Genomic DNA, 27,355 nt, shown 5'->3' on the forward strand with positions numbered 1-27,355 from the left:
TAATCGCATACATTCTTAAGTGATTAAAATGTCAGACGAAACTTGTGACAAGTGTGCAACCTCACTGCCACCCACAGGAGGCGCTGGATCAGGTTTTCAGCTGGTATCAGGGCTCTTCGTCATTTCCCCTTGCTCCGACGGAAGAGGAGGAAGTTGCTGATGACGACGAAGATGAAGATAGTGATGGTGAAGCAAAATCCGCAGACGAGGGTGAAGAGAGTGTAAAGAGAAAAGCCAAGGATGAGAAGAAGCCTGATCCCCTTGTGGCCAGGCAGGACATCATTAAGGTAACGATTGGCTTGTGTGTTCTATACACCTGTTGTGTGTACATGCCTGAGACGAGAATGACCAATTCACAATTGGGTTTGCATTCTTAAACAGTTATTGTTTAACACATACTGCAATGTGGTGTAGTTTACTGGGACCATAACAAACACTCGTGGGATTATTTGGTTTTTAATTGGAGCCAAGGAAGAGACTTGGAGGGAAACATTAAAGAGTGTTCTCGGGGAGTGCACAAATGGTGACCCTTCGGTTTACAAAGCTAAAATAATTCAATAGGAATTGGCAAAGATCCCAGTGTATAATTCTGGAAAAGAGTCTTCAGACTCGAGCTTTCCTGGATAAATGAATGACATCATGGCATTCTGGCGACATAGGGCCTGATTCGTTTGCCAGAGGAGGCAGAATCCAGACAAAGTTGGCAAACCGCTGGTGTATTTGTCAATGTAGCTGTTACTGTGCCAAAAGGTCACCGAGAAGCTGCCTCTATCAATCCAGTCCGAAGGGGCCACATTGTGCGTAGCAGAGGGCAATGCAGCAAAATGAATTGTTGCACTGCACTTGACTTGAAGACCCAAATAATATGTACTGCACTTCTATGTCTTCACATCTAAGACTGGCTGCCTGTATCAACCCACACTGACCAGCATGAAGAAGCACGGTCAAATAACCCCCACGACCCGCATGGCGTGGCGAGTCCCACAACCAGCCGTGGCTTGACCAGGCCTGTACATGCACACGACACGTGAAGACCTGCCATAAGCTGGTGCGATTGAATCTTTCCGCTCTGCGTCGAGCGTGGCAGCGTGCACACCGCGGTTTCTCCTGTGCGGCAGGGCCTGCTCAAGACCGGGTTGCTGCGGCGGCTGCGCTACATCGTGGAGGTGGTGCGGCCGGTGCCGGCCGTCGTGCTGGCGGTGCTGCACATCCTCACGCGCATCGCGCGCCATTCCACGCATGCCGCCAGCCAGGTGAGCCCCGTAGCGATTCGAGATGGCGGTCTGATAATAACCCACTTTGTTCGCCTTCGTTTATTTTGGGTAGCAGACTGGCCCAGTAGTAACACTCTTTGTTCTTATTCTTGGATCTTTCGGTAAAGTCACGTAGAAGGGAAATAATTAAATAATAAATATACAATTATCACGACGTTTCGGCCACAACACAAGCAGCCGTCCTCAGGTGAAGAACAGAGCTGTCGGAAAGACAGCATCCTAATGAACACTCTTGGTCTTGCAGCAAAAAGTTATCTGGTTTCGATTTCCAACTCAGGCAACCTTTCTGCGTGGAATGTGTATGTTCTCCCACTCTTCTGCGTGGGTTTCCTCCCATAGCCAAAACACACATACAGTGTGAATGCTATTGGGAGTGTGTTTTCCAGGTCCAGAAAATGTCGCCTACCCGCTTTAAATTTTTGAGTTTCTCCTCTACATCGACAACTCTATTTATTCTACTTATTATTTTTGGTGCAGATGAATTATGCCTCATCACACTCAGTCATGCTTACTCTCAAATTCAGCATGGTTTCTTGTTCAATTGAGTCTGAGCCAGTGCTCACCTGTTGACAGCCCTGACACATTAACACATAGAGAGTAACACATTGCATTTCAGGTGATGGTTGTTTTCCTGCGTGGGTATTATTTTATTATTATGCTCGTTTACCCAGGAAGGCCTCACTAAGTGTCAAGACCTTTTTTACAGAAAGGTCCTGCCAAGTTTTCACAGGAGGGGGACAATGTTGCTATGTGTAATCCCAATTGACTAATTTGCAGGTCATGTTTTGGCATTGGATATTTGGTAAATATCACTTACAGTTACATGTTCTATTAACCATGAGAGGTAACTGGGGAACCTGGAGGAAACCCATGCAGGACAGGAGAAGAATGCACACACTCCACACACAAAGGCACCCGAGACAGTAATTGAAACCAGACTCTTGTTCCTGTGAGGCACAAGTGTTGCCACTGTGCCACACTGCCGCCCAGCGGTCCGTTTTTGGCGACGGTCGTTTGCTTGCTTGAAGGGCGCAGCGGTGTCTTGTTCCTGCCGACAGATCGTGGAGTGCCCCCGCCTGGTGGAGTCTCTCGTGTCGGAGTTCCTGCCCACGGCCTGGCAGCCCACGGGGGGCCCGGTGGGGGTCGTGGGGGGGTCCTTGGACGAGGGAGGGGGCGATGAGGGGGGCAAGGCTGGGCGAGGCATCCCCACCAGCGTGTATGGGCTGCCGCTTGCTGCCGCCATGAAGCTGGCCCGCGTGCTCTGCCAGGCCGGCCGTAACATGTCGGCCATCATGGTGCGTGCCTAGGCGAGTGTCGACTGATCAGTTATCCGTCGATTAATATCGACAGATATTGTACGTATTTGAAGCCAATCTTTACTAATTGTGCATCTGTGTTAGAATGTCATCTTTAGGTTAACAAATGAACGAGATGCAAAAAAATAGCAATAGCAAACTAAAATGAGGCAGGGATAAATTGAATCGCAACCTCGAATAGGGAGAACAGATTGAATCTCTGGGGAGAGAGTGAGTGATTAGACGGTTCTCAGCGGTGATCCTGCTGTGTGTGTAGTCATACCTGCCGGTGGGATTGGGCTTTTACCATGTTTTAAGTGCCTGTGTTAATGTGGTATTGGGCTGGGCAGCAACAATAAGCTTCCCTAAGTAGGGTTGAGCCTGGCTAATACGGTGGAATGTTGTGAGTAGCAGAAGGTAGTGCACTGACCAATCTGGTGAAGTATGTTTAAATAAACCCCCACAATTAGCACGGCATGTGGGAGCCCTCATCCAACAGTGGATTATCAAAAGGGCTGTCGCAAGTACGAGCACTACCGATATGATCAAAACCCAAGTCACGCAAAGCGTGAGTGCTATGTCATGTCCTTGATTGTGCAGTGTCGTTTCCACTGCTAACACTTTGTGCCTCCCACTTCGCAGGTCAACAAGTTTGACCTGCGGTCGCGTGTCGCTCGCTTTGTGGCCGAGAAGCCCCAGGACCTGCTGCTTGGCCTCCACGAGGCTCAGCTGCTGTCGGTGGAGGCACTGCGCTTGTGGGCTGTGGCGGCCAGCTATGGACAGATGTGCAGCCTCTACAGGTGTATGTTGTCTTCTAGCGTGTTGGATTTATCCAGGGAAGCCTCACGAGTCTGAAGATTTTTGTTTTTTTCTGGAGGGTTAAACATTAAGGGGTGGGTGAATGGAGTAGTGGTTTGTGCTCTACGCTATTAACCCGGCGACCTGCATTTGAATCCTGGCCCATGGCTAATATCAGTGGTGAGCAATATCTGAACCTCTTCTGGGCCCCTCGCTTAATTAACCCGCTTTGGTGGATTACAACCACGCACACTTGTGCCTCACAGCAAGAAGGGCCTGGGTTAGAATGAACGACCATGGTGCCTTTCTGTGTCGGGAGTCTTTTATTTCTTCCCCTGTTCTGCGTGGGTGTTCTCCAGATCTTCTGGTTTCCTCCGTCCCCACTAACTCTGTTGCTGTCTCCCCCAGGGAACTGTACCCCGTGCTTGTGCAGCAAGTGCAGGACCTGCCGGGCGACGCGGCTCAGCCTCACGTGCCCCACGGGCCCCACGAGAGGGCCCTGCCGTTGCAGCGCGCAGAAGCCCTGGTGTCTCTCCTCACAGCCGTGACGCACTCAGCCAGCCTGGGCCTGCACAGGCTCGCACGAACAGCAGACAGGCAAGCCTTCCACACTCACCTTCGACATCACTTCAATCGCAACTCTATTTCACATATGCCCTTGTCTGTTTACATACTCGTATGGTAAGCACCATAATTCCACTGTTTTTCTCTCCTTGATTGCACTTGGAAAAGTTTTTTAAAGTGATTCGTCCGAGCCAACTTTCATGAAAGGAAATATAATTTCTTGAAATGTTCTTTTATGTTTGTGCACTATTTTCACGTTTTCATGTAAATTGGTTGTTTTTTTCTCTGATTTCTATGTACATCATTCTTGTACTTTACTTTATGTTATTGATTTTGTTATTTTGTGACCCATGTCACTTATGCAAATGAGACTGTCCTTATTGGTCTCTCGAGTTCCCATCTGATTAAATTAAATAAACTTTAACTTTCTGTAAATTTTAAATAACTCATCAGGCAGAAAAGTGAGTACAGGGAGTAAACAAATCGGGGCACACGGTGATTTATAAACCGAAAATCGGTGTGATTGTCACCCGTTTGTCAAATAAAAAATTCCACTCAAATGTACATGTTTTTCACTTCGCCGCATCACCCCAACTGTGAAGCTACTGCAGAAGATATTCACATGTGAAGCACAGCACCTTGGTGATAGCCTCGCGCTCTTAGAATGGCGCAAATACCAAATGTACTAATGATTTGATATGCCTTGCATGTCACGTGGTATCGGATCACCATAATCCATGAGTAATGCACATGTCCTCATACTCGGAAGAGGCAAGATTGTGGGCGTATTAACACAAGGCCCCATCGCACCATGGCTCACCTATTCAGTTCATTTAACCTTTTACGTATATTGGAGAACTCTCACTACAAACTTAAAACTTTTATTGCACTTTTTGGAACACTAAGGAGTCTGACAATCCATTCAGCATTCTGGAGTTATTTTTGTCTGTGGTGTCAGAGTTAATTTGCAGCCTATCAATCTCTATGGGGTTCGTAAAAATAATTTTGAGTGGGTGTTGTGACCAACACCGTGTGCATGAGACAAAGCAGTCAGTCTGGTGTGCAACCTGCATCCCGTGGGCCGCATCCAGCCCATGGAGCCCCTCGTGGTGGCCGGGTCTAAGTGTGTCTAGGGGCGATCCGTGAGGTCATGATTAGTGCACAAGTACAATGCCCAGCTTGCGGCCCACTGAGCTAAAGAGGGCCACTAACGCGTCTAGGTTGCCCATCACTGGTAGACCGAGTCCTCAAGGGGGCAATTGGCTAACTGAACGGTGCCGTCGCGGTGCAGCACGGAGGGGAAGGCCAGCGAGGAGGTGCCGGCGCCGCTTGTGAGCTGGGAGCAGGTGGCGGGGCTGGCGCCTGTTACCGAGGGCTGCCTGCGGCGCTGCCTCCAGGAGGCGGCGTCGTGCTCGGCCGCCGGTGAGGGCGCGCGCACGCTCGCCTCCGCGCTGCTGCTCCACCTCTCTGCCCACCACACCGGCAAGGCACAGCAGGTGAATGTTTTGGAGTTGGCCAAGCATCCCAATTTAGGACCACGGAGCCTGGGAAATCGTTGGCACCGCCTCTCGCTGCTTGCCCTCTAATCTGGTTTCCCACGCCTCTGTATCGTTCTCTTTCGCTCCCTGAGAGTGACAGAAGACGGTGCGCATTCCAAATTTAATTATCTAATTGCACCAGCCCAATTGCATCATGCAGTCGCACCAGTCCAACTAGGTTACGCAGTCGCATACCGCTTTAGCGCCACATCAGAGAAATCAGAACAGTTAAACAACCACACCTGCAAAATCACACATGCCCAGTTACCATCATAATCAGCCATTATCAATTCACTGCTGAATGAAGACCTCCCCAAGCCATTGCCATCTCTCAAATTGCTGTAACACAAGGGTTTTCAGGGTGTCAAATGATACATTGCAAAAATGTAATGACATATATACAACCATTAAAAAAACTAACATATGTATGTAGTCTACTTTTATGCCATGGCCGTTGTTCCAGAGGAACGACTGCAGTGAACATTTAAGGCGAGTGAGATAACTCGCAATCTCGTGGTGCTTTGCTGCTGTTCTCAGCCGTCGACCGACCCGGTGGAACATCTGGAGGAGCTGGAGCGACTCTCGGAGGAGACGCTGTGCCCGTTGCTCGTCTCTCCATCGCTCAGCTCCATGTTGAGCAAACTCAAGTAGGTTCCACGGTCTTCGCCTTCGCGTGCAACATCTACTCTGATGTGGTGGCAGGCGATGTAGCTTTGTTTCTTTACAGAATTCAGATGGGTTTGCAGGATGGCACGGTGGTAACGATTCCGTCCCACAGCAAGAAGGTCTTGGCTTTGATTGCTGACTCAGACGCTGCGTGGATTTTGTATGTGCATGGGTTTTATTCAGGTTCAGCAGTTTCCTGTCATAGCAAAAAAAACATAGAATGTTACTGGCATTAGCCAAACCTCCAAATAACTTGTTTGAGATTACACATAGCAATGTCACCAGCTACTGTGAAAAACTTGGCAGGAACCTCCAGAAAAATTATCTTGAGACTCAGTGAGACCTTACTGGGTAAAGAAGCGTTTAGCATTCTAGATCGAGGGAAGTCGGGCACATTGAGGGTGGTTTGGTCATAGGCTGCATGTGAGTGCACAGGCTGTACTCATCCAACATCGGGCTTTTCTGCAGCTTGGTGTTCGAATGCAAAAATGTCAAGAATTCAAAAATGGACAGCATAGCTCCGTGAATCGGTTGCAGTGAGAAAAAGCCGCTGCGCGTATGGTACATGATCCAAAATAGGTCGCTTTGCTCAGAGCTGCTGCTGAGAGCCATCATGGAGAATCATGCCGGGTGGCTGTGGTTTACTTTCACGTCGCACTCTCTGAGTCTGATGCAAAGGCCCTAATTTCCGTGCGCTCTCTTCATTGTGGCCTTGGCAATTGGCCCAGGAAATATTTTGTATATTCTGCGGAGACAAAACGGAGTTCAGCTTTTATTTGCTTTTTCCATAACATGGCCAAGTGGCACAGCGGAAGAGCGATTGGCTCGAAATAGGAAGGATTAGAGTTCAAATCCTGGTTGGATGGTGGACTGAGTCCATTATCCCTCCAGGGTCAATAAAATAAGTACCACTTTGGGAGGAAGTCAAAAGCAGTTGTATGGATCACTTGCTCCTCTCCTAGGAAGGTGGAATCTCTGTCGCTGGCCCAGGGCTGTCAATGGATGATCACTACCTCAGTGTTTATTTGAGCAGGAAATAACTCTGACTGTGTATTATTATTTGCAATATCTTTCGTTTTGTTCGACGGCAATGCACAATGAGTTAATCCACGATCGTTTGCTCGGTTGTTTGGTAGGGTGTGCTCGGCGCTGTGCAACCCCAACTCGTGCTCGCCGGACCCGGAGAGTATGCACAGCCTCGTGTCGCTGGCTTGCGCCGGCGGGAAGCCCCCGTTGAGCCTGGCAGGTTCACGCTCCCCGTTCCCTTTCCTCACTGCTGTCCTCCTCGTGCTCAACTCCGCAGCCTCCATTCATAAGGGGCTTACGGCCAAGGTGCGTTACAATGTGCTCTGTAAAAGTAACGCGAATTTTTTTTGCTTAAGTAGCGTCCCAAGACGTTTTACAAAAATGAGAAGAAAACTATGTTTGGATGGAAAGGTGAGTGTTAGGGGAGATCTGGACAGGGGGAAACAGGAGAAAGGGAAGAGAGAGCAGCACTGCGGCACAGCCCAGGAGGAGACATCCGTGGCCTCGTGCCAACAACGGCGAGCCCTGGGGACAGCGTGGGCAGCCAGGGCAGCACGAACGAACCCTTTGTGCCTTGCGGGATCGGTGCAGTTTTCATGGTAATGATTGAGAGCCCTTTGTCAATCCACTGACGGATGAAGGCTTCCACATACTGTGCTGGTCATGGGACTTAGTCTGGTCATAATTCACACTGATCAGTGAAGGTTGGTTGAAGGGGATGCTCAGGGTCAGCTGTATCACACCAACAGCGTGCTAATCACTGTGCCACCGCTCTCACAGACGCAGTGTTATGCCTTTCATTTGTACATTGATGAAAGGTTATTTGTTGTGAAATTTTCATTGTTTGCAGTTTGCAGGTTTGAATTGGCGAATTAGCTTTCATGTGCTTATTGCAGTGAGTGATTGCTGATATGTACCATGAATTTTGATATCATATGCATGAGCACAAAGGCTGAATTTTGAGAAATATTGCTTCATGATTATGGACTCATAATCATTATTAGATAACAGCCTGCCTTCTAGCAATGGGCATGTTCATCTCTATCGATGGCACTGAGCCAGTGGTGGTGCTGGTGAAACCACCGTCTTATGCTCTGTGTGGACCTTCATAGATGCTCTCTCACAGCACTTGCCCAACAGCCTGTTACATTGGGCGACAGGAAGTCGCACAGCAAGAAGAGCCTGGGTTGGATTCCAAACTCAAGATGCCTTTCTGTGGAGACGTTTTGTGTTCTCCCCTGTTGTGCATGGGGTTTTCTCCATTTTCTCTGGTTTGCTCCCATAGCTAAAAAGCATTCAATGTAACAGGTGTTGACCAAACATCCAAATACTGAACATTTACCTGCAAATTACTCAATTGGGATTACACACAGCAATAGGGATAAATACCCATGTTTGGCATGGATTTGAATCTGCGGATGCGTGTGTGGCTGGCTCTATGCCCCCCCTCACCCCCCCGTAGTTTGCGGTGCTGCTGGAGAGCGCGGCTCTGCAGGAATACCTGGCTGCGAGCTGCGACGGCGCAGCGAGCATCACGCACGCCTCGGCCTGGCTCCTGCGCCACGAGCACCACCTGCTCTTCCTGACGCTGGAGCTGGCGCGCATGGCGGTGAGTCCACGCCGCTCGCATTTTAAAAGATGTCTCATCAGGCGCAAGCTCAACACAGGATGCGTGTCACCTACAAGTTTCCACTCCACGCCAGGCCACCCAGGGCCCTTTACCCCCAAGGGAGGTTAAGGCACATCGCGGTTTCAATTACCTCGTCGCAGCGCCGTGCGGTTCATGTGAGCGTGCGTACACGTGCGATGCAACAAACATTCGACGCTTCGCCCGTCCTCGAAGTGTAGCTAGCTTGGCACCAGCGTTGTGCTGATGTCACCCTCGATTAGTGGCGATCGGCGGCAGCCGCCCCTGTTGCTGTCGTTGTTGTGCAACGCAGGTGTCGTTCAGCGAGGCCGCGCGCCGCGTCGCCCCGCTCTGCCACATGGTGGCGCTGGCACTCGTCGGCCGCCTCCTGCCGGGCAGCGAGCACCTGGCGCAGCAGCTGCTGTCGGGGATCCTCTTCAATCCCGACTTCACCCCGTGGGTCACCAACCCTCCCGCTCGCGTATAGTCCGTGCTTCCCACAACAGATGGTCTTTTCTTCTAAACAACTGAAGGTGGCGAAAGTTTTAAGAGTGCTACTAATGCGCACGGAGATGCTGCCGTGGTGCAATGGTTGGCACACTGGACTTGTGATACAGAGGTTGATGGTTTGACCTCCCCCGGCACAGCACATGAAAAGATGGACAAGCTTGTTAAATCCTCCTACCTGTGTCCACTCGGCATTATGAATGGGGACACAAGTCGTGTGTGCTCGGTTAAAGTCTGGGTACTCCCACCTCTTCCAAAATGTCTGGCCAGCTTGGAAGAGTAGGCCAAAAACTCTCTTAGAGGGCTCTCTAGGGACACCTCTTGTGGAGGCCCTCCCGTCAGCCATGGTGTGCGCAAGAAATTGCAGGGCCTTGTTAAAGTTCGTGGTTTGTCGTGACCCTCCACAATAACCGGTACATTTATTTACATGGCCTCAAAAAGTGAACTTAGTGATGATGTTTTTAAATGAGTGGGTTGTCAAAATATACTCGTGCTGGCCATATAAAGAAAAAGTTGCTGCTAAAGTTGTGCCAACTGAGGTGGTACCAATTTATGCTTTGGTCATATAACTCATACGCACGTGTATACATTGGACTCTCACAGGCCCAATAGCCTGGTGGTTTGGCTTGGTCACCGCTGAGTATGTGTGCATGGAGTTGATGAGTTAATTTTGGGCAGGGCAAGAATATGCCGATTTCTCCATCGCCACTAATGGGTCAAATCACGAAGGTGACATACTTTGGCCGTGTCATCAAGATTTCTCCTTGATGCTTCGTGAATGTTCTATCTGAAGTGAAGGCAGGGTGGGTGGTCCAGAAGCTGCTGACATGGAGGCCATGCTGTCGCTGAAGGAGGACCGAGGCCCTGAGCCCCTCGGCAGCCAAGGTGGCGGCGAGCTCCTGACCACAGCCTGGAAGGATCTGGCAGGGATTAGGGCCTGCTACCTCGCATTGCTGCTCGGGGGAGAGGAGAAGGCGTTGGAGAGGTCACAGGCACGATACCTCGGCCAGACCAAGCACGTTGCTTCTCTGCTCCTCCCGCCCATGCAGGGCCCTCTCTACCCTGCGGACTGGGCTTTCCTGCCTCTGGTGCGGCTGTACCAAGCATCAGGCCAGCCCACCTCTGGCAGTACTTCAGGTATGCATGTGTAGTGGTGTTAACTACTCGCTGTTCGCAAACTGTGAGAGCAGATCGTAAACAAGGTTTTCCCGCTCAATCAAACGGTCAGGGTCAAATGGGGTGAGGTAGGATCCAAACCCAGATTGGGAAGGACCAATCAGAGGGTCCCACAAGGTGGCCGGAGATTGGACAACCCGGCCACGAACAGGTATAAAAGCCAGAGCGCTGAGAGCTCTGGAGGAGTTCTGCTACACGAAGACCCAAGTTGGCCGAAGACGTCTAGGACCCTGGACCAAGCCCTCCAGCCCGTATCAGGGCTCGGGCTCAGAGTAACCAGTGGTCGGGGAGAGATCCCCTAGGTCCAGCCAGAGGACGCTGGGAGAGCAGGGAGATTAGATAGCCTGCAAGGTCCGGAGGCTTGTACCTTCTGAGGGTAACGGGTGAGGGGACCATATACCCCTTAGTGTGATAGGGACTGTGTATTAAGATAATAAACAGTGTGTGCCATAAAGAAGTCCAGAAGTCCGTCCTTACAACACTACACATGGAAAAGTTGGTTATTATAGTTTAGGTGATTATTTTGATAGTTTTTTTCATTTGTTAGTTTCAGGCGGTGGCCCTTTCTCATAGCAAATGGAGAAGGGCCATTGTTATTGATGAAGGTGTTTAGTAGTGTTATTGTACTTGTGCACTACTGCCGAAGCATTGTCACCACTCTCCTTTCTTCCCATTCAACAATTGTACTTCCGACATCAGGTCGCGAGACAATAACGTTTCCGTTCATACATCTCCGATCCTCGCCCCTTCTTCGAGAACGTCCTGTGGATGGACGGTGACGGTGACGGCACCGCTGCTGAGGTCCCGCAGTTGCCTGTGTGGGGCGCTAGGTGGCGTGCCTTCTCACATGAAGTGCTGTAGAGATGCTCGTTGCATGTCAAACAGATCATTTTGTTACTGGTTACTGGTAGGAACCTCCTGGTTACACCAGCCCACAGGGGATTATTGTGTCCGTCCGTCGTGCAGGGAGGGGCTGGGTGGGGAGGGAGGGGTTGGGTGGGGAGGGGAGGGTGGGGAGGGGCTGGGTGAGGAGGGTGGGGCTGGGTGGGGAGGGGTGGGTGGGGAGGGGCTGGGTGGGGAGGGTGGGGAGGGGCTGGGTGGGGAGGGTGGGGAGGGGCTGGGTGGGGATGGTGTTGCTGGTCACCCCGTGGTGCCCTTATAAAACTCAACGTTTAACCTACTCACGCCGGCTTGTGCCCGCCCTTACAGTCGGGCATATTTGCGGAATACACCACGCCGCTGTTGACCCTGGCCATTGACCGAGCAACCCAACATTCCTACCAGCTCCCTCCGCAGGAATGTGTTTTAATCCTCTGAGCGAGAATATTCTGTCGTCAATGTGGATAGTATCCTAGACTTTGTCAAGTTAGGGCCCAATGAAAACTATTCCCTCTGTGGCATCGGAGATATGGATGAACGTAGCTGTATAATGCACATTAATCAGTTTTTTGGTTTTGGAGTTGTGGTTTCATCATGAGATATGAGCTATAACATCAGTACACTTTTGATAATGATGTCACGGTGTATTTAACTTTGACCATGCACTACATGTCACACTGGCAAATAACGCTTTCACAGGCAGTTAAACAGCCCACGTCCTCTACTTTTGTAAAAGAACATTAAGTCTCGCGTTCATTTTTAAACACTTTAATTGTCGCCACATTTATCCAGCGGACGCCTCCGCTGTTCCCGTGGACCCCAGGGCCACCAGCGTGGCTGCGCTGCGCTGGCTGCTGCTACTGGAGACGTGGCGCCACGGGGCGCTGGCCGGCATCTCCGCCGCCGCCAAGTTGTGCCGCCTGACGTGCGTGTTCCTGGCGGAGGACGGAAGCCTCTTCCTGGAGCCGCCGGTGCGCGCGGGGCTGGCCGCCCTGCTGAGCCTCTACTGCCGCCCCCGCGCGCTCGACGTCCTGCGGCTCGATGGGCCCGTCGCCGGCGTGCCGGCCTTCTACGACCTGTACGTGGAGCTGCTCGAGCAGTTCGCGGCCACGTCTTTCGGCGACGCTCTCTTCGGGGCCTTCGTGCTGCTGCCGCTGCAGCGCCGCTTCGACGTCCGGCTCAAGCTGGCGCTGTTCGGGGAGCACGAGGGGGCGCTGCGCTCGCTCGGCGTGCCCATCAAGCAGGTGGCCGCTCCGGCTGCGCGCAACGACGTGACGATTCAGTCAATTGTCACTGTTCAGGCTGATTATTTCATTTTTGTATCGATCACTTTCTCTTGTATGGCGCTTGCCAATTGTGGTAGTCCAGCACCCTCCTCAAAAAGTCTTGACACTCAAATCTTGAGAATCGTTGAGGCTTTGCTGGGGAGATGAAGTGCATATCCTTACTGTTATTATATAAGTAATTTTTTTGTGTATAACAGCTTTGTTCCATTGCATTACAGAATAAACAAATGGCTATGGGACCATTTCACCAATTTATTGAATAAGGACAGTGAATGCACTATTAAAAAATGTGTTTGCAGTTTTTACCACAAGTACGTGTGGCTACGCAGACATTGATGCCTTTGTAATTGGTATCTATTTGGTGTTTGAACATTTTAACACCTGTAATTATAACAGAAATGGTAAACAATTAAAATTAGATTATAAAAAAAAAAATATTTCGGTTAACCAACGACTAGAAGCTTTATAACGCTAATATTTTTTTCATTCATTTCAAAGCGTGCGTGTTGTAAGTGTATTTGTGAATGAATGCAAGGAAATCGTTGCTGCGTGTACCGTGGTTGGCGGGAGAGCTCACGCCGCCCGTGTGTGCGCAGTTCCCTGTGGGCCTGGGGCGCTACACCGAGCCGGCGGAGACGCACGTGGGGCTCTTGCGTCTCTACTTCCGCACGCTGGTGATGGGCTCGCTGCGCACCGCCTGGTGCCCTGTCCTCTATGCCGTGGCGCTGCATCACGTCAACACCTTCATCTTCTCGCAGGAGCACGGCGACCAGGTGAGTACGTGCACGGGCAGCGTCGCCAAAACTCAGTCGGCCCTCTACTCCCGCCTTTGTGATCTTTGCTACAAATAACTCGAAAGTCAAAGCGATTTCCTGCTTTTCAGTTGAGCATTGAGGTGGTGCTCATCTGCCGTTTACAGCCCTGAGCTGGTGAGGTATATGGCAGGAGCGAGACTTCCCATAGGTCGACTGCTGTTGACTTTCCCGCAAAGTGGTATTTATTTTTATCCACTCCTGTGAGATGATGGGCTGAGTCAACCCCCAACCGGGATTTTGAACGGGCAACATTTCTATGGCGAGTCTCTCACTCTACTGCTGAACATCTTTTGCACCGTACATAGCCAACTGTGCTAATTGGAGGTGCGAAATATACAAACGGCAGGTTCGGATTACGCTCCAGATGGTGTTCGATCTGGAGGTAAACTGCCAGTGCTGCCGGGAATTACATTTGCAAGATTTTAAATTCCTCTTGTGATACAGTTGCTTGTTTATTATTTGTTCTCCTTACGTCTTTGTCGTGACCGAGGTCACTGTTGCAAATGAGATTGTCCTGGCAACAAAACTGACACCTTTTTTTACAAGGAGTCATGTTTGCATAGACCACAATACCTGCAGTCATACTGCAAACAAAAAACATAACTAATAATGTATGCACTGTCCTTGAAGTTGATTGGTCCACACCCGAGACAGCTTTCCTTAGAGCCTAGTCTCACATGGTGTTGGACCAGATGACGCTAAAAGGCGCACAACTCAAAGACAATTCACCATCAGAGTATGAGAGCTCGGGGTAAGCATTTACATCATTGGAACCTCATTTGCCAGTACAAAATATGATAATTGTTTTTTTACCCTTCTATCTGTTCCAACCCATGTGAGACTAGGCTCTAAGGAAAGCTGTCTCGGGTGTGGACCAATCAACTTCAAGGACAGTGCATACATTATCAGAGTTATGTTTCTTGTTTGCATTATGACTGCAGGTATTGTGGTCTATGCAAACATGATTCCTTGTAAAAAAAGGTGTCAGTTTTTTTGCCAGATAGAAGGGTAAAAAAACAATTATCATATTTTTTTCTGGCAAATGAGGTTCCAATGAAGAGATTGTCCTGGTCACTTGACTTCTAATCTGTTTAAACAAAATAAATTACGACGACCAGTTTGCAGGAAGTTGACAGTGATTGCCCACTGGATAGTCTCTTTCCTGCCATACGAATGTGGAATTTTCACCACTAGCACATGATTGTAAACGACAGGTGAGTTACGAGCCATGCTGGTTTGAGTGGGGAAACCGCTTCAACTTGAATTATTTTGAAAACGAAGGTGGCATTTGGTTGATGTTCCTTCTATTGATTCGTGGGTTGTGTTCTGCAAGGACATAAGTCGTGAGAGTGGTGTCACGTGGTGCCTGGCATTGTGGGCTGTGAATGCCGTGTCACTTGAATGCAATAATGAGACCCCACGTGGCAGGGCTGAATGTGACAATGGGTGTCACGTTCCTGGGGAGCTGGGTGGTATTTTTGGTAATGCAAGGAAAAGCCCATTTGTTTTTGCAAGCGTTTAGCGGATGTGTGGAATTGCGCCTCGCTCAAATTAAATTTTCTGCTCGTCATCGTGCTGTATTCCTTTCAGCATTATTTCCCGATTAGCATTTACGACATTGTCTCCATCGTTCTGTTTTTTCCAAAGGACGTTCTGAAAATGAAGAAGCGCATGTTGAGGCAAATTAATGCCCTTCAAGATAAGGTAAGATTAATTTTGAGTTGTAATGTATCTCACTACCTGGTTTAACCATCTTAGCTAATACTCTCAGATGACACTCCTAACAAAACAAGTCAAGAAAACCATATTGCTGGTAAAATTATGTGTTTAGATAAACTAATGCGAACTAAAATAATTGACAACGCTTCGTCAATCCACTACTGGATTGACAGAGGTGGTGACCACTTTGAGTAGGTTTCACAAGTACGAATTGCTCAGGTTTTTGGAACCATTAGCGTTTGTTATGCTAAACGTTCCAGTCAGCCTTCAGTGGTGCAAAAAATTAGGCAAAAGTTTCAAGATCGACTACAAAGTATGACTGTAATGAAGGGCATCCAAGCGTAAAGTTAGGAAATAATGAGACTTGTTGTTTTCCTCCATTTAAAATGTACAGCCTTATTTGTCGTGAAGACACATTACTTTAAAACCAGCATGAGACGTTACAATCACCCTGTGTCCCATTGGAATAACAATCAAAGCGTTTCACTTGACGAGGGATGCCTTCTGCTGGAAGCAGCGAAATAGTTGTAATACTGGTAGGAACCTCCTGGTTACACCAGCCCACAGGGGATTATTGTGTCCGTCCGTCTGTCGTGCAGGTAGGGTCTGGGTGGGGAGGGAGGGGCTGGGTGGGGAGGGGATGGTGGGGAGGAACTTGCTTGGTGGGGAGGGGAGGGTGGGGAGGGGCTGGGTGGGGAGGGTGGGGAGGGGCTGGGTGGGGAGGGTGGGGTGGGGAGGGTGGGGAGGGGCTGGCTGGGGTGGGTGGGGGGTGGGGAGGGGCTGGTCACCCCGTGGTGCCCTTATAAAACTCAACGTTTAACCTACTCACGCCGGCTTGTGCCCGCCCTCACAGTCGGGCATATTTGCGGAATACACCACGCCGCCGTTGACCCTGGCCATTGACCGAGCAACCCAACGTTCCTACCAGCTCCCTCCGCCGGAATGTGTAATTGCTGAGTACCTTGAGCTGGGGCAGGGTTGACCAAACACATTTGAGAGCGGTAGTGGAGATGAAGGACCTTGCTGAGTGTCCTCTCTTTCTGTGCTTTGTGCAGGTTCTGCGAAGCCACCTGCTTCTCTACAAGCTCCCCAATGCCTCCGATGGCCTGGGCTTTGATCTGTACGAGCAGCTGCCACCTATCCGGCACAAGTGGCTGCAAAGCATCCTGTGATCGGGGCGTCACTGCCGACGATGGGAAACTGCATCAAGAAATGTGAACTTTACATTAGAACGCATGTTTGAGATGCGAGTATTTATAAACACGCAGACTGAAAGAAACCACTGAGATTTAGTTTGATCTTGCAGCCCCTGGAAGAGAGCAATCCGAGCAAGAATGGAAAATTGTACGGCGGCTTTATTGTAACCTACTTTTGTATGTTTTGTGTGGACGTTGTTCTTAGAACCTGCCAAAAAAAATTGCTAAAAGTTAACGACTGAGGTTTAAACGGCTGCACCTATTTCCTGTGCTTAAAATAATAAACTATTTTAGTGTTTCCTCAGCACTTCATGATGTGCGTTGTTCAATGTAAGTGACGTGCGCATGTTCACACCCATTCAAACACTTGAAGGTAAAATAATTTCACCACCTTTTTGTGTCAGACCTGGTAGGAACAGAGCTTTCATTAATTATTGCGGCACTTTATTTTAATTGGCATTTTCAAGTCAGTTTTTGCTCGGGGCCCTTTAGACGATAGTTATCGTTGTATCTGCAGCCTACGTTCACTCAAATGTTAACACCGAAAGCAATCGGTGTGCATCATGTGAACAAATATATGTTTTTGTTTATCATAATCGGGCCATAGTTTATTTCGGAAATCTTCAGTCTTAAGACATTTTCAGGAGGGTCTTGCATTGGGATGTTTGACACATCTCTCTGCCGGAGTGTTTTGCTGGAAGGAAGGAACCGGAGTTGCTGGAAAAAGTTCACCCACAAATGGATATCAGAGTTCTAGATTTGAAGCTTTCGTGACTGCAAGTATTCTTGGGTTTTTTCGGTAAAGTCACGTAGGTAAAAAATTAAAATTAAATAACGTGATTTTAATTTTTTACCTACGTGACTTTACTGGAAAAAACCCAAGAATATGGATATCAGAGATCCAAATAGATCGGTTTAGAAACCTACTTCGCATACTGCTATCTCTGAGCTACCTGACAACACACTGGGTTTGGATGTTTCGCAAATCTATATGAGCCACCAACAAGAATAAATATAAAAATATATTTTCAGCCCATTGTCAATCCACTGCTGGATGAAGGCCTTCCTACACTGCACTGTTAGTGTGGGAATTGTTTGAACACCACACTGGTTTGGGTTGGTGAAGGAGGGCCAAGAACCATTTGGCATATCACTCGCCACCCGACGTTATCGAACCTCCGATAAGCACCATTGGCTACGTACGGTGCGAAAGAAGTTCAACATACAGCCATGGCTGGGAATCGCCTGGTTTGTAGGGCAATGCTTGAAGCACTGCACCACCGCTCACCACTACATGTCAATAATTTAATTATCAATGTTTCATTACAAGGGAAGACTTTGTCTAAGTCCTTTATTTAATGTTTCATTTCTTGTTTGTGTCCAAAGTTAGAAAACTTTACAGTGGTATTCATAGTTCCACATTTCAGGATTGTGTTCCCAGCCATGTGCCGTCATGATTTGTTGTTGACGGCGATGAGCCGCTAACCTTTCCTCAGAGGCGCGGAGGCTGTATACGCCAGCTCATTAAAGCGTAATGGATGATGCCTTTTCCCCGAGCTGTGCAATGCTCGTACAATGCGCTCACTATTGCCGGGGAATGTGGAGGCATGCGCACCGGCTGGCCTGTCAAGACACCGAAACAAATACCGCCATCGGCAAACTGTGATCGTACCCCGTGTGAGGTATGTTTATACTCGGCCGATCTGCCAGCCCTCAGATCTTCTTTGCTCTTAGTCCAAAGCGAATAGCTCCGAAGAACAGATGCACGCTCAAGCGTGCAAAAGCGATGGTTAATTTTTAGATTAACGCAAATACACTCAGCCGTGGACTCGATTACCGGCTTGGTGGGTCAGTGTCGGGGCATTCCTGCGAGCGGGAGGAGAATGGGGAAGCCACGATCGTGCGTGGGGTGCGCGCGACCCCCGTGTGGGAAGCCGGAGGTCGCCGTGCCGGCGATGGCGCTGCTGGCGCTGGGTCTGTGTGTGGCAGCGGGGGCGGCGGACTGCCCGTCCGCGTGCCAGTGCTCACCGCGCGCCAACCGGCCGGGCCTGCAGGTCGAGTGCAAGACGCAGGGGCTTACCGCGGTGCCGGCGGCGCTGCCGCGAGCCACCGCAGTGCTCAACATGGGTGAGGCTTCTTGCCCGCTTCTCACAACGCAGGGCTTGCTCGAGTTTGTAACCTGACGGTCGCAATTCATCGCTGTTGCTGCTCGGTGGATGTCCTCTTGGTTGCCATCATTAGTCTTGATCGCTGGCCTTCATTCTCACTATTTGGTCTGCCTAAGCCCACTTTTCTTAACAGAAATATGACCACTTTTACTTGTGTATGTATATTATGTGCTCCTAGTTCTGGATTTCAGTGTAATTCCAAGTATGCGTCTCTGTGCATTTTTCGGATTTTGTTGCATATTATTTGTCAGTGTCCGTGTTTACGATCCATGTCTTAGCATGGATCGTAAAATGTCTTCTTAGGGTCATTGGTTAACACACCAGAGTATGAATACCTAGGGCAGTTAGTGCAGGCAAACGGGTCATGAAATATGTGGACGGTAGCATTTTACGCTTCGTTTTATGTAGTGCCTCAATGGAACCACATCTGAAGATGCTTTACAACAGTAGCAAATTAACTCTGAAGACGAATGAAAATATGGGGAAGAACTTGTATGGTTTAATGTGTTACAAGTAGCAGTTTCATAATGGATAAGGGATGACGCAGCATTTAGAACGTTGATTAAAACACGTTATCTGTTTTTACTTTTTGTGGGATTTATGTAGGACCAGATTTTTTGCGGAATTCTTATACTTACAGAAAATCTGAAATGTTGCATAATATGCAGGTGATGTTAACTTCATTGCCAGATTCTTGTCCCAAAAGATCATCCAATAAGTCGTTTGTAATTCGGTTACGGTGCCACGCAATAAAGTTGTTTGAATCAGCGTTATCGCGCCCTTGCCAAATATTGCGATTTGGCAGCTGTGCAAAATCTAATACTGTTAAATTAATGATAATGTAGTTAGTCTTTACACAGATTTAAAGCCACATTTCTGTTACACATAATTGGAGGCACTACACATTTATTCCACGTAGCATAATTTAATACCAAGTGCCCATTTAACTCACTTTGGTAATTAAAGACGTTAAGTAAATGTGGCATGTAATTACACATCGGTTTATGTAGACGGCGGTGTGGAAGGCACGTTGCCTGCCAGCCTCATCGTTCCGCTCACGCTCACTCCCCCCTGTGACAATGGTGACCATGATGAAGGCCAGAACAAGATCGGGCGCCTGGGCGCGGGGACGCTGAGGAAGATCCCGAACCTCCGCAGCCTCAACCTGGAGCACAACCGGCTGAGAGAGCTGCACCCGGACGCCTTCGCCGGAACCGCAAAACTCGTGACCCTCAACTTCTACGACAACCAGCTCGGGGAGCTGCCCGCCGGCGTCTTCCGGAACCTCGTCTCGTTGCGCTACCTCCTCATCGGCAAGAATCAGGTCCTCTCGCTGCAGCCCGATGCCCTCCGCGGCCTGGGCAACCTCACCGACCTGGACATGCCGCTGAACAACGTGTCGCGCCTGCCGGCGCTGCTCTTCCGGCACGCGCCGCGCCTGCGCGTGCTGGACCTGGCGTACAACCGCGTCGCGCGCGCCTCCCCGCTCGCGCTGCGTGGCCTGCGCCGGCTGGAGCTGCTCAACCTGGGCGGGAACCGCCTGAGCGCAGTGCCGCCCGGCCTCTTCGCGGGCTTGCGCCGGCTCGACATGCTGGTGCTCGACAACAACCGGCTCGCGGGCGTGGGCGTGGAGGCGCTGCGTGGCCTGGCCGTTCTCACGCAGCTCTACCTCAGTAACAACCGCCTGCGCCACGTGGCGCCGGCCGCGTTCCGCCACACGCCGCGACTCACACAGCTGGCGCTGAGCGGGAACTGCCTCGCCACGCTGGACGCCGGCGCGCTGGCGCGACTGTCCGGTTAGAGCGCGCACCCCACAGAAAACACCGTATCTGGGAGCAGCGGCTTCTTATTATCGCGATTACCTGTAATAAAAATGTGTTATCTTCTTGGTTCTTTCGGTAAAGTCACGTAGAAGGGAAATAATAAAATAAATAAAATAAACCAATTAAATAATTCTCACGACATGTTTCATTCAGACGCTGTCTTCCCGACAAACCTGTTCTTCACCTGAGGACGGCTGCTTGCGTTGTGGCCGAAACGTCGTGAGAATTATTTTATTGTTTTATTTTTATTATTTTATTATTTCCCTTCTACGTGACTTTACCGAAAGAACCAAGAAGATGAATCCCTGCAGTCACGAAAGCTTTAAATGGAAAAATGTGTTACTTAGAAAGTTCCTTGAGATGGAACGTCTCAATTGCAATGGTGACCAGAGGGTGTCCAGTGACACAGCAAACACGTATTGACCACGTGTATAGAAACATACTACGGATAATGACAAAGATCCCACATGTAGCCTGTAACAGACTGTTTAGACAAGTGCTGTTGGCAACTCGGTTTCAGCCGCCTTTGGTTAAAAAAGTGTTCTCAATTGCAGTGGGCTGAAGGTCTCGGCCCGGCCACCAATGACTGCACAAAAAAAAACCCCATCACATGCAATTTGTTTCTGCACAAGGTTTCCGTATTCAAAGTCCTGAAGTTTATTTTCGAGTTGGTTTTGCTCAAGTTGTCAGTGTCATTAACCCCCAGCCCTTTTCACAGAAAGCAATAGACTAGTGGGACCGCTCTGACTAAAACATACAAAAATAAACATTCTCAAGCTTTGGGGTTGGCAGTACTTTATACCAAATAAATAATCGGAATCAACATTTCCCTGGATTGTTCATTTAAGTAGATTGTATGAAATCGGCGTATCTTCTTTGATATGAAAATGCCGACTTCTTCATAATGTAAGCGTACGACAGCAGGGGAAATTTTTGAGCAATGTCTCAAAACATCTCAAGAGAGGACAGCGCAATTGCACGTGGACAGCTTGTGGTGCTGATGGTGGGCATTCAGCAGGGCTTTGGAGATGTCACCGGCACAGGGCAGGAGTAGCGGGAGACCGAGGGTGAGGTGGGAGAATTGTGGAAGGCCGTAGTGGAATGAGATGCGAGGACTGGATGGGACTTGAATAGAATGGAGAAAGAAAATCTAAGCAGCTGCCTCCATGCAATAGGAATGTTGTATCATTAGAGGAACATTTTATATCGGTTCATACGACACGTGGTTAAGAAGCATGGTTATGGAATAAAATGGGACAAAATGCTCAAAGAAGCATGGAGAGATGCATGTTTAGAATTATATTGATATAAAGAGGAACACGTGCATGAGATAATCTACGCAGATTGATGGAGCAATTATGATATCCACTCATGTGCAAGTGCTAGGTGGATTGTCACATCATAGGACCATGAGAGGTGGTAACAGCTACGAGAGGCCTTTATCCAGCAGTGGGTTGACCCTTGCTGTTGATCATGATGATGGCTTAGAAGGATTGGTGTAAAGTCGGTTGCTTGCTCAGCTGCGTGTGTCTGTGTGTGTGTGCCACTGTTGCCACAGTGGGGAGCGCAGGTGGTGTATCTGTCACCCATCGCAATCTCGTGACCTTCCAGCCTTCCACATTTCACGTGGCCTAAAGCTCACCTAGCCTGGCAACAAACGGCGTGGCGACGCTTGTGGCGAATGGCGGCTGTCGTTGTTGTGCTGCTGCTGTGCGCACCTTGCAGGGCTGCAGCAAGTCTTCCTGCACGACAACCCGTGGCGCTGCGACTGCTCCGCAAAACCGCTGCTGGGCTGGCTGCTGAACTCGCGCGTGCGCCTCTTCCCCAACTCGTCGCTCGTGTGCGCCGCACCCCCCGGCGTTCGGGGCCGGAGCCTCCACGCGCTGTCACCGTCGGCGCTGGGATGCGAGCGCAACCGCTCGGCCCCGCGTACCCGTCTGTCCGCGCGCCGCGGCTAGAATCCGCCGAGCAGCACGGCTCCGGGTCACCGTAGCAGAGGACCATCTGATACGTAGTGGAGTTTTATAGCGCAGGGCTGGGGAAGCTTTCACACCCTGCGCCGGCCGAATAGGACTTTCAAATACCTTTGGCGGGCCACGCATCGGCACACAAGGTAGCGTTATCCAATAATAATGTTAACGGGAACACGCGTGTTGCCCAAGTGTAGGGAGGCCCTTGCAGTGGCAGAAGTGACTTAGCACAGCGCTGAAACGATACACGCAGCGTTGTTGCCAGGTCATAAATATTCCCCTCAAGTGCCCGATTAGTGCTACTAGGCTGCGTGCATTGATGGATAAATATCGTGTCCACAGTAACATTAAATTATTTCGCGAGCCACCCCTTAGCATATATATGCGACACAACATCAAGATATAGTACGGAAACAGTGGGCACATTTATTTTGTAGAGTCAGTCATAGGAAAAATAATAGCACCACCATTTGTCAAATAAAATGCAACACTTCTCGAGGTGGCCGGGTGTTTCAGATCAGTACTGAGCCAGCACCGCTGATTCCTGAGTATGAAATGGGTGTCAGCCGTCTGTGATTAAACCAGATTGTCAAATGTAGTGAGTTGATGGTGTCAGGATTATTAGCAATAACTGTACCCAGATCCATTATATCAAAATTTTGTTTTTCACTTGTTTGGTAAAATCCAGCTCCCAGAATCAAAAATATATGAGTGTGGCTGCCACATAACGTGCATCTGCAAAGCAGGGCGTGTGATAGCGTGCAGTGCCTCTGGTACAGAGAGGGGCCATTTGAAGGCCCCTCTCTGTACTCAGAACTAGTTCTGTGATATCCCTTTTTGTGGACCGTTCTAGAACACGGGCTGATGCTCTGCTCTGAGAGGGTTCAAATTAACATTTCTTCAATTCCGGATTTGACACAGATAGCGAACGTGTAATTAAATTGGCTTTTAAAAAAATAAACACTTCAAGAAGATGGACATGATTATAAATGCTAACTATAGTTATCGTTTATTTACATTTACTAAAATAAATATTTTTGAAAATGACATCTGTAACTGTATTCACCAGTATTTTATATATTTGAAATACTCTGTATTCAAAAGAAGGCTTTTTATTATTATTCTTCTGCTTGTTTACCCGGGAAGAGCTCACTGAGTCTCAAGACTCTCTTTCAGGAGGGTTGTGCCAAGTTTTTTTAGTGGAGGGAAATGTTTCTGTTTAATCTCAATTGAGTAATTTGCAGGTATTTCTTAGCATTGGGATGTTTGGCCAATATCGGCTCCATTGTACAGATTTTTAGTTATGGGAGGAAATCGGAGAACACAGAGGAAACCGATGCAGAACAGGGGGAGATCATTAAAACTCCACATTGAAAGATGCCCAAGTCGGGAATAGAATCCAGACCCTTCTTGCTGCGAGGCACGAGCATTACCACTGCGCTACCCTGCCACCCAAAGAGCAAAGATGTGTCATCTTGTGGATACACACGTCGGTGGCGCGTTCCAGACCGTCTGGTGGCACTCTGAAACGTGGCTAATGATGAAACAAATTCAAGTGACTGTGGGAGTGCCCGCCAGGCTCGCCGTGGCTGACTCGCATCATCGGTGATACAAAGGCACGGCAGTGACATCACTCGAGTGCGGTACGGTGCTCCAGAGAGCCGCTTGAAAGTGTTTTCTTTTTTCATTAATGAAGCATCACGGCTGTGTGGGACGGCCTGCCTAGGTGTGCGTCTGCGCGGGGCGTAGCCCTTCACCTCTGGCCACAGCACAAATTGCCTCGATTCTCGTGGGCATGTCCTGGCGATGATTGTGGCCACCGTGGATGCAGCCGATCGGTGTAACCCGTAAGACCCTTTGCAACGTGCGGACGTTCAATCGGAAGTACATCTTTCTATAAGAGTTTAACACTTCGCCCCCTTGATTGTGTAATAAAATCTCCATGTTTTTTTTTTCAAAAAAACGCTGTGCTGTTTGTATTCAGGCATTATTGCGATACTTCTCTCTGCGCACATTATTCTCGTTATATAATTCGCACACCGACGGTTATATAATGCAGCACAAGAGTTGTATTGTTTTGTCGGTAATGAGCATGGGAGAGTGGTTACAGCCTGCAGACATCCACGTGGACTTTCTTCAAAGGGGTCACCTCTGGCTCGAAGTGATGAATAGTTTTGGCATGCAGGCGAGAACTCCGGAGGAACCCAGCGTTTTTCACAAACTGGTGCTGGATTGGGAATAATGCTGCATTACATACTTTGAAGGGAAGGCCATATTTAAATAATAAAATGGTTTATCGTTAAATTGCCATTAAATATTAAAAACATAAGTGTGCATGTTTAATTGGATATCTTGCACAGCCCTGCCGGTTGACTGTAAATTTGGCTACGAGTGAGGTTCACACATTTATAGAAATCCCTGTGATTTTTTTGTTGATGCCCACGTCACGGTGTCCGTGTCTCAAAAAATAACGTTTAAATTATGCATTGCGTGCCGCGTCTGCTATTTTTTTTAAAAATGCTGTTAAACTACGGTTGACTGTCATCTCTCTTCCGGATTTAAAGGTGCTGAATGCATTTTATTGTGGTCGTGGTACAGTATTAGTTACAGAATGCAGGACATGTTATTTTTTTTATTTGAATTTCTGAAAGGGTGCACTTGACATCAGCAATGTGCCAGGCGACTGGGAGCTCCATCTGTTATGGTGACTAACCTCACACAAAATCTGGACTCGGCCCAAATGGTTCCGTTGATTGGGGTGTAACGTTAAGCCGCTTTTATGAATGAGATGTCCACGTATTGGCTGTCGTGTCGATCTACGACTGGACGAGGGCCTCCCCCACCCCGTGCAGGCCACCCTGGTGAGTGCAGGTTGGTGACGGCAGGGAGCATATAGACCTTGGGGTATCGAAGTCAAGTACCTGGCAAGATATTTTGCTGAATTGCCCTCTAATGCCAATCGCATAGCCCGCCACTATGACAACCTGTTCGTGCGTGGTGGTCACACATCCGAAGACTATCCAGGTTCAGCCCTGCTTAGGCTACTAAATGTTGCTAGAGTACTACTGTAATGGGTTCAACTGAGTCGCAGACGTAGACTTGGAGGCAACACACGGGGTAGCTTCCCCTTAACAGAATAACAACCTACGGTGGTGACCAGCCGGCTAACTACACTAGTTACCACGTGACTGGTGTAGTTAGCCGGGTGGTGACCACCCGGCTAACTACACTAGTTACCACGTGACTGGTGTAGTTAGCCGGATGGTGACCACCCAGCTAACTACACTAGTTACCACGTGACTGGTGTAGTTAGCCACGTGGTGACCACCCGGCTAACTACACTAGTTACCACGTGACTGGTGTAGTTAGCCACGTGGTGACCACCAGGCTAACCACACTAGTTACCACGTGACTGGTGTAGCTAGCCACGTGGTGACCACCAGGCTAGCTACACTAGTTACCACGTGACTGGTGTAGTTAGCCACGTGGTGACCACCAGGCTAACCACACTAGTTACCACGTGACTGGTGTAGCTAGCCACGTGGTGACCACCAGGCTAGCTACACTAGTTACCACGTGACTGGTGTAGCTAGCCACGTGGTGACTACCAGGCTAACCACACTAGTTACCACGTGACTGGTGTAGCTAGCCACGTGGTGACCACCAGGCTAACCACACTAGTTACCACGTGACTGGTGTAGCTAGCCACGTGGTGACCACCAGGCTAACCACACTAGTTACCACGTGACTGGTGTAGCTAGCCTGGTGGTGACCACCAGGCTAGCTACACTAGTTACCACGTGACTGGTGTAGTTAGCCACGTGGTGACCACCAGGCTAACCACACTAGTTACCACGTGACTGGTGGTCACCACGTGGCTAGCTACACCAGTCACGTGGTAACTAGTGTGGTTAGCCTGGTGGTCACCACGTGGCTAACTACACCAGTCACGTGGTAACTAGTGTAGCTAGCCTGGTGGTCACCACGTGGCTAGCTACACCAGTCACGTGGTAACTAGTGTGGTTAGCCTGGTGGTCACCACGTGGCTAACTACACCAGTCACGTGGTAACTAGTGTAGTTAGCCGGGTGGTCACCACCAGGCTAACTACACCAGTCACGTGGTAACTAGTGTAGCTAGCCTGGTGGTGACCACCAGGCTAGCTACACTAGTTACCACGTGACTGGTGTAGTTAGCCAGGTGGTGACCACCAGGCTAGCTACACTAGTTACTACGTAGCTGCTACTATGGACCGGGACCAACGACTTCGGCTCGGGTCCACGTGTAGGAGGCTCGTTGAACGGAGATGGTAGACGAAGGGTTTCTTCCAGGATGAACAACTACCCTGGTCTCTCTCGGGACCCAGCTTATATTCTCCGTGGCGTGGCCGGCTCTGCCCTTGGCCACGTCCACCTTCTAGAATCCTCGGGAAGGAGCTGGGTCCCAATCACGTGACCCCCCCTAGCCCCCTCTTGGGGCCCCTCTGTCAACTTAAACACATTCCTGCGGAGGGAGCTGGTAGGAACGTTGGGTTGCTCGGTCAATGGCCAGGGTCAACGGCGGCGTGGTGTATTCCACAAATATGCCCGAATGTGAGGGCGGGCACAAGCCGGCGTGAGTAGGTTAAACGTTGAGTATAGCCCCACCCTCCCCACCCAGCCCCTCCCCACCCAGCCCCTCCCCACCCTCCTCTCCCCACCCAGCCCTCCCCACCCAGCCCCTCCCCACCCTCCCTTCCCCACCCAGCCCCTCCATGCACGACGGACGGACGTACGGACAGAATAATCCCCTGTAGGCTGGTGTAGCCAGGAGGTTCCTAACAGTACCAGTCACGTGTCCTCCCGGGTCAACCATAGTGCCATGGCCTCACACAGCCTCATCCTTCGGTCGGCACCCACACACCCTGTCCTGTAGGGCCGACACTGCCCTTACAGCGTGGTGCCATCCAGCGCTGTTATTCAGCGCACACCGTGCCCCTCTAGGGCCGTTACTGCGCCCACAGCAAGGTGACATCCAGCGATGTCACGAC

The 27,355-nt window shown here is 49.7% G+C and overlaps 2 protein-coding genes across 4 annotated transcripts in view; both read left to right on the plus strand.

Annotated features, from left to right (window-relative positions):
- The window catches only part of RPAP1 (RNA polymerase II associated protein 1), a 35,780-nt gene extending 19,110 nt beyond the window's left edge, over positions 1 to 16,670 (plus strand). For all 3 annotated transcript variants that reach the window (XM_078602481.1, XM_078602479.1, XM_078602480.1), the window contains exons 13-27: positions 78 to 287; positions 1,119 to 1,253; positions 2,333 to 2,569; positions 3,212 to 3,369; positions 3,776 to 3,964; positions 5,223 to 5,427; positions 6,007 to 6,116; positions 7,272 to 7,467; positions 8,624 to 8,770; positions 9,102 to 9,244; positions 10,089 to 10,432; positions 12,143 to 12,594; positions 13,233 to 13,409; positions 15,099 to 15,155; positions 16,226 to 16,670. In XM_078602481.1, coding sequence (XP_078458607.1) covers positions 78 to 287; positions 1,119 to 1,253; positions 2,333 to 2,569; positions 3,212 to 3,369; positions 3,776 to 3,964; positions 5,223 to 5,427; positions 6,007 to 6,116; positions 7,272 to 7,467; positions 8,624 to 8,770; positions 9,102 to 9,244; positions 10,089 to 10,432; positions 12,143 to 12,594; positions 13,233 to 13,409; positions 15,099 to 15,155; positions 16,226 to 16,342 — 2,877 coding nt within the window. In that variant the 3' untranslated portion in view covers positions 16,343 to 16,670. The remainder of the gene's footprint in view (positions 1 to 77; positions 288 to 1,118; positions 1,254 to 2,332; positions 2,570 to 3,211; positions 3,370 to 3,775; positions 3,965 to 5,222; positions 5,428 to 6,006; positions 6,117 to 7,271; positions 7,468 to 8,623; positions 8,771 to 9,101; positions 9,245 to 10,088; positions 10,433 to 12,142; positions 12,595 to 13,232; positions 13,410 to 15,098; positions 15,156 to 16,225) is intronic.
- A 145-nt stretch (positions 16,671 to 16,815) lies between these two features.
- LOC144723612 (uncharacterized) lies at positions 16,816 to 24,290 on the plus strand. The gene is made up of 3 exons (XM_078602482.1): positions 16,816 to 18,493; positions 19,632 to 20,330; positions 22,083 to 24,290. The coding sequence occupies exons 1-3, from the start codon at positions 18,250 to 18,252 to the stop codon at positions 22,313 to 22,315; spliced, it is 1,176 nt and encodes a 391-aa protein (XP_078458608.1). The 5' UTR covers positions 16,816 to 18,249; the 3' UTR covers positions 22,316 to 24,290.
- Positions 24,291 to 27,355: the final 3,065 nt, after the last annotated feature.

This window comes from Lampetra planeri, chromosome 18 (genome assembly GCF_965212315.1).
Source record: "Lampetra planeri chromosome 18, kcLamPlan1.2.h2, whole genome shotgun sequence".
NCBI classification, from domain to species: Eukaryota; Metazoa; Chordata; class Hyperoartia; order Petromyzontiformes; family Petromyzontidae; genus Lampetra; species Lampetra planeri.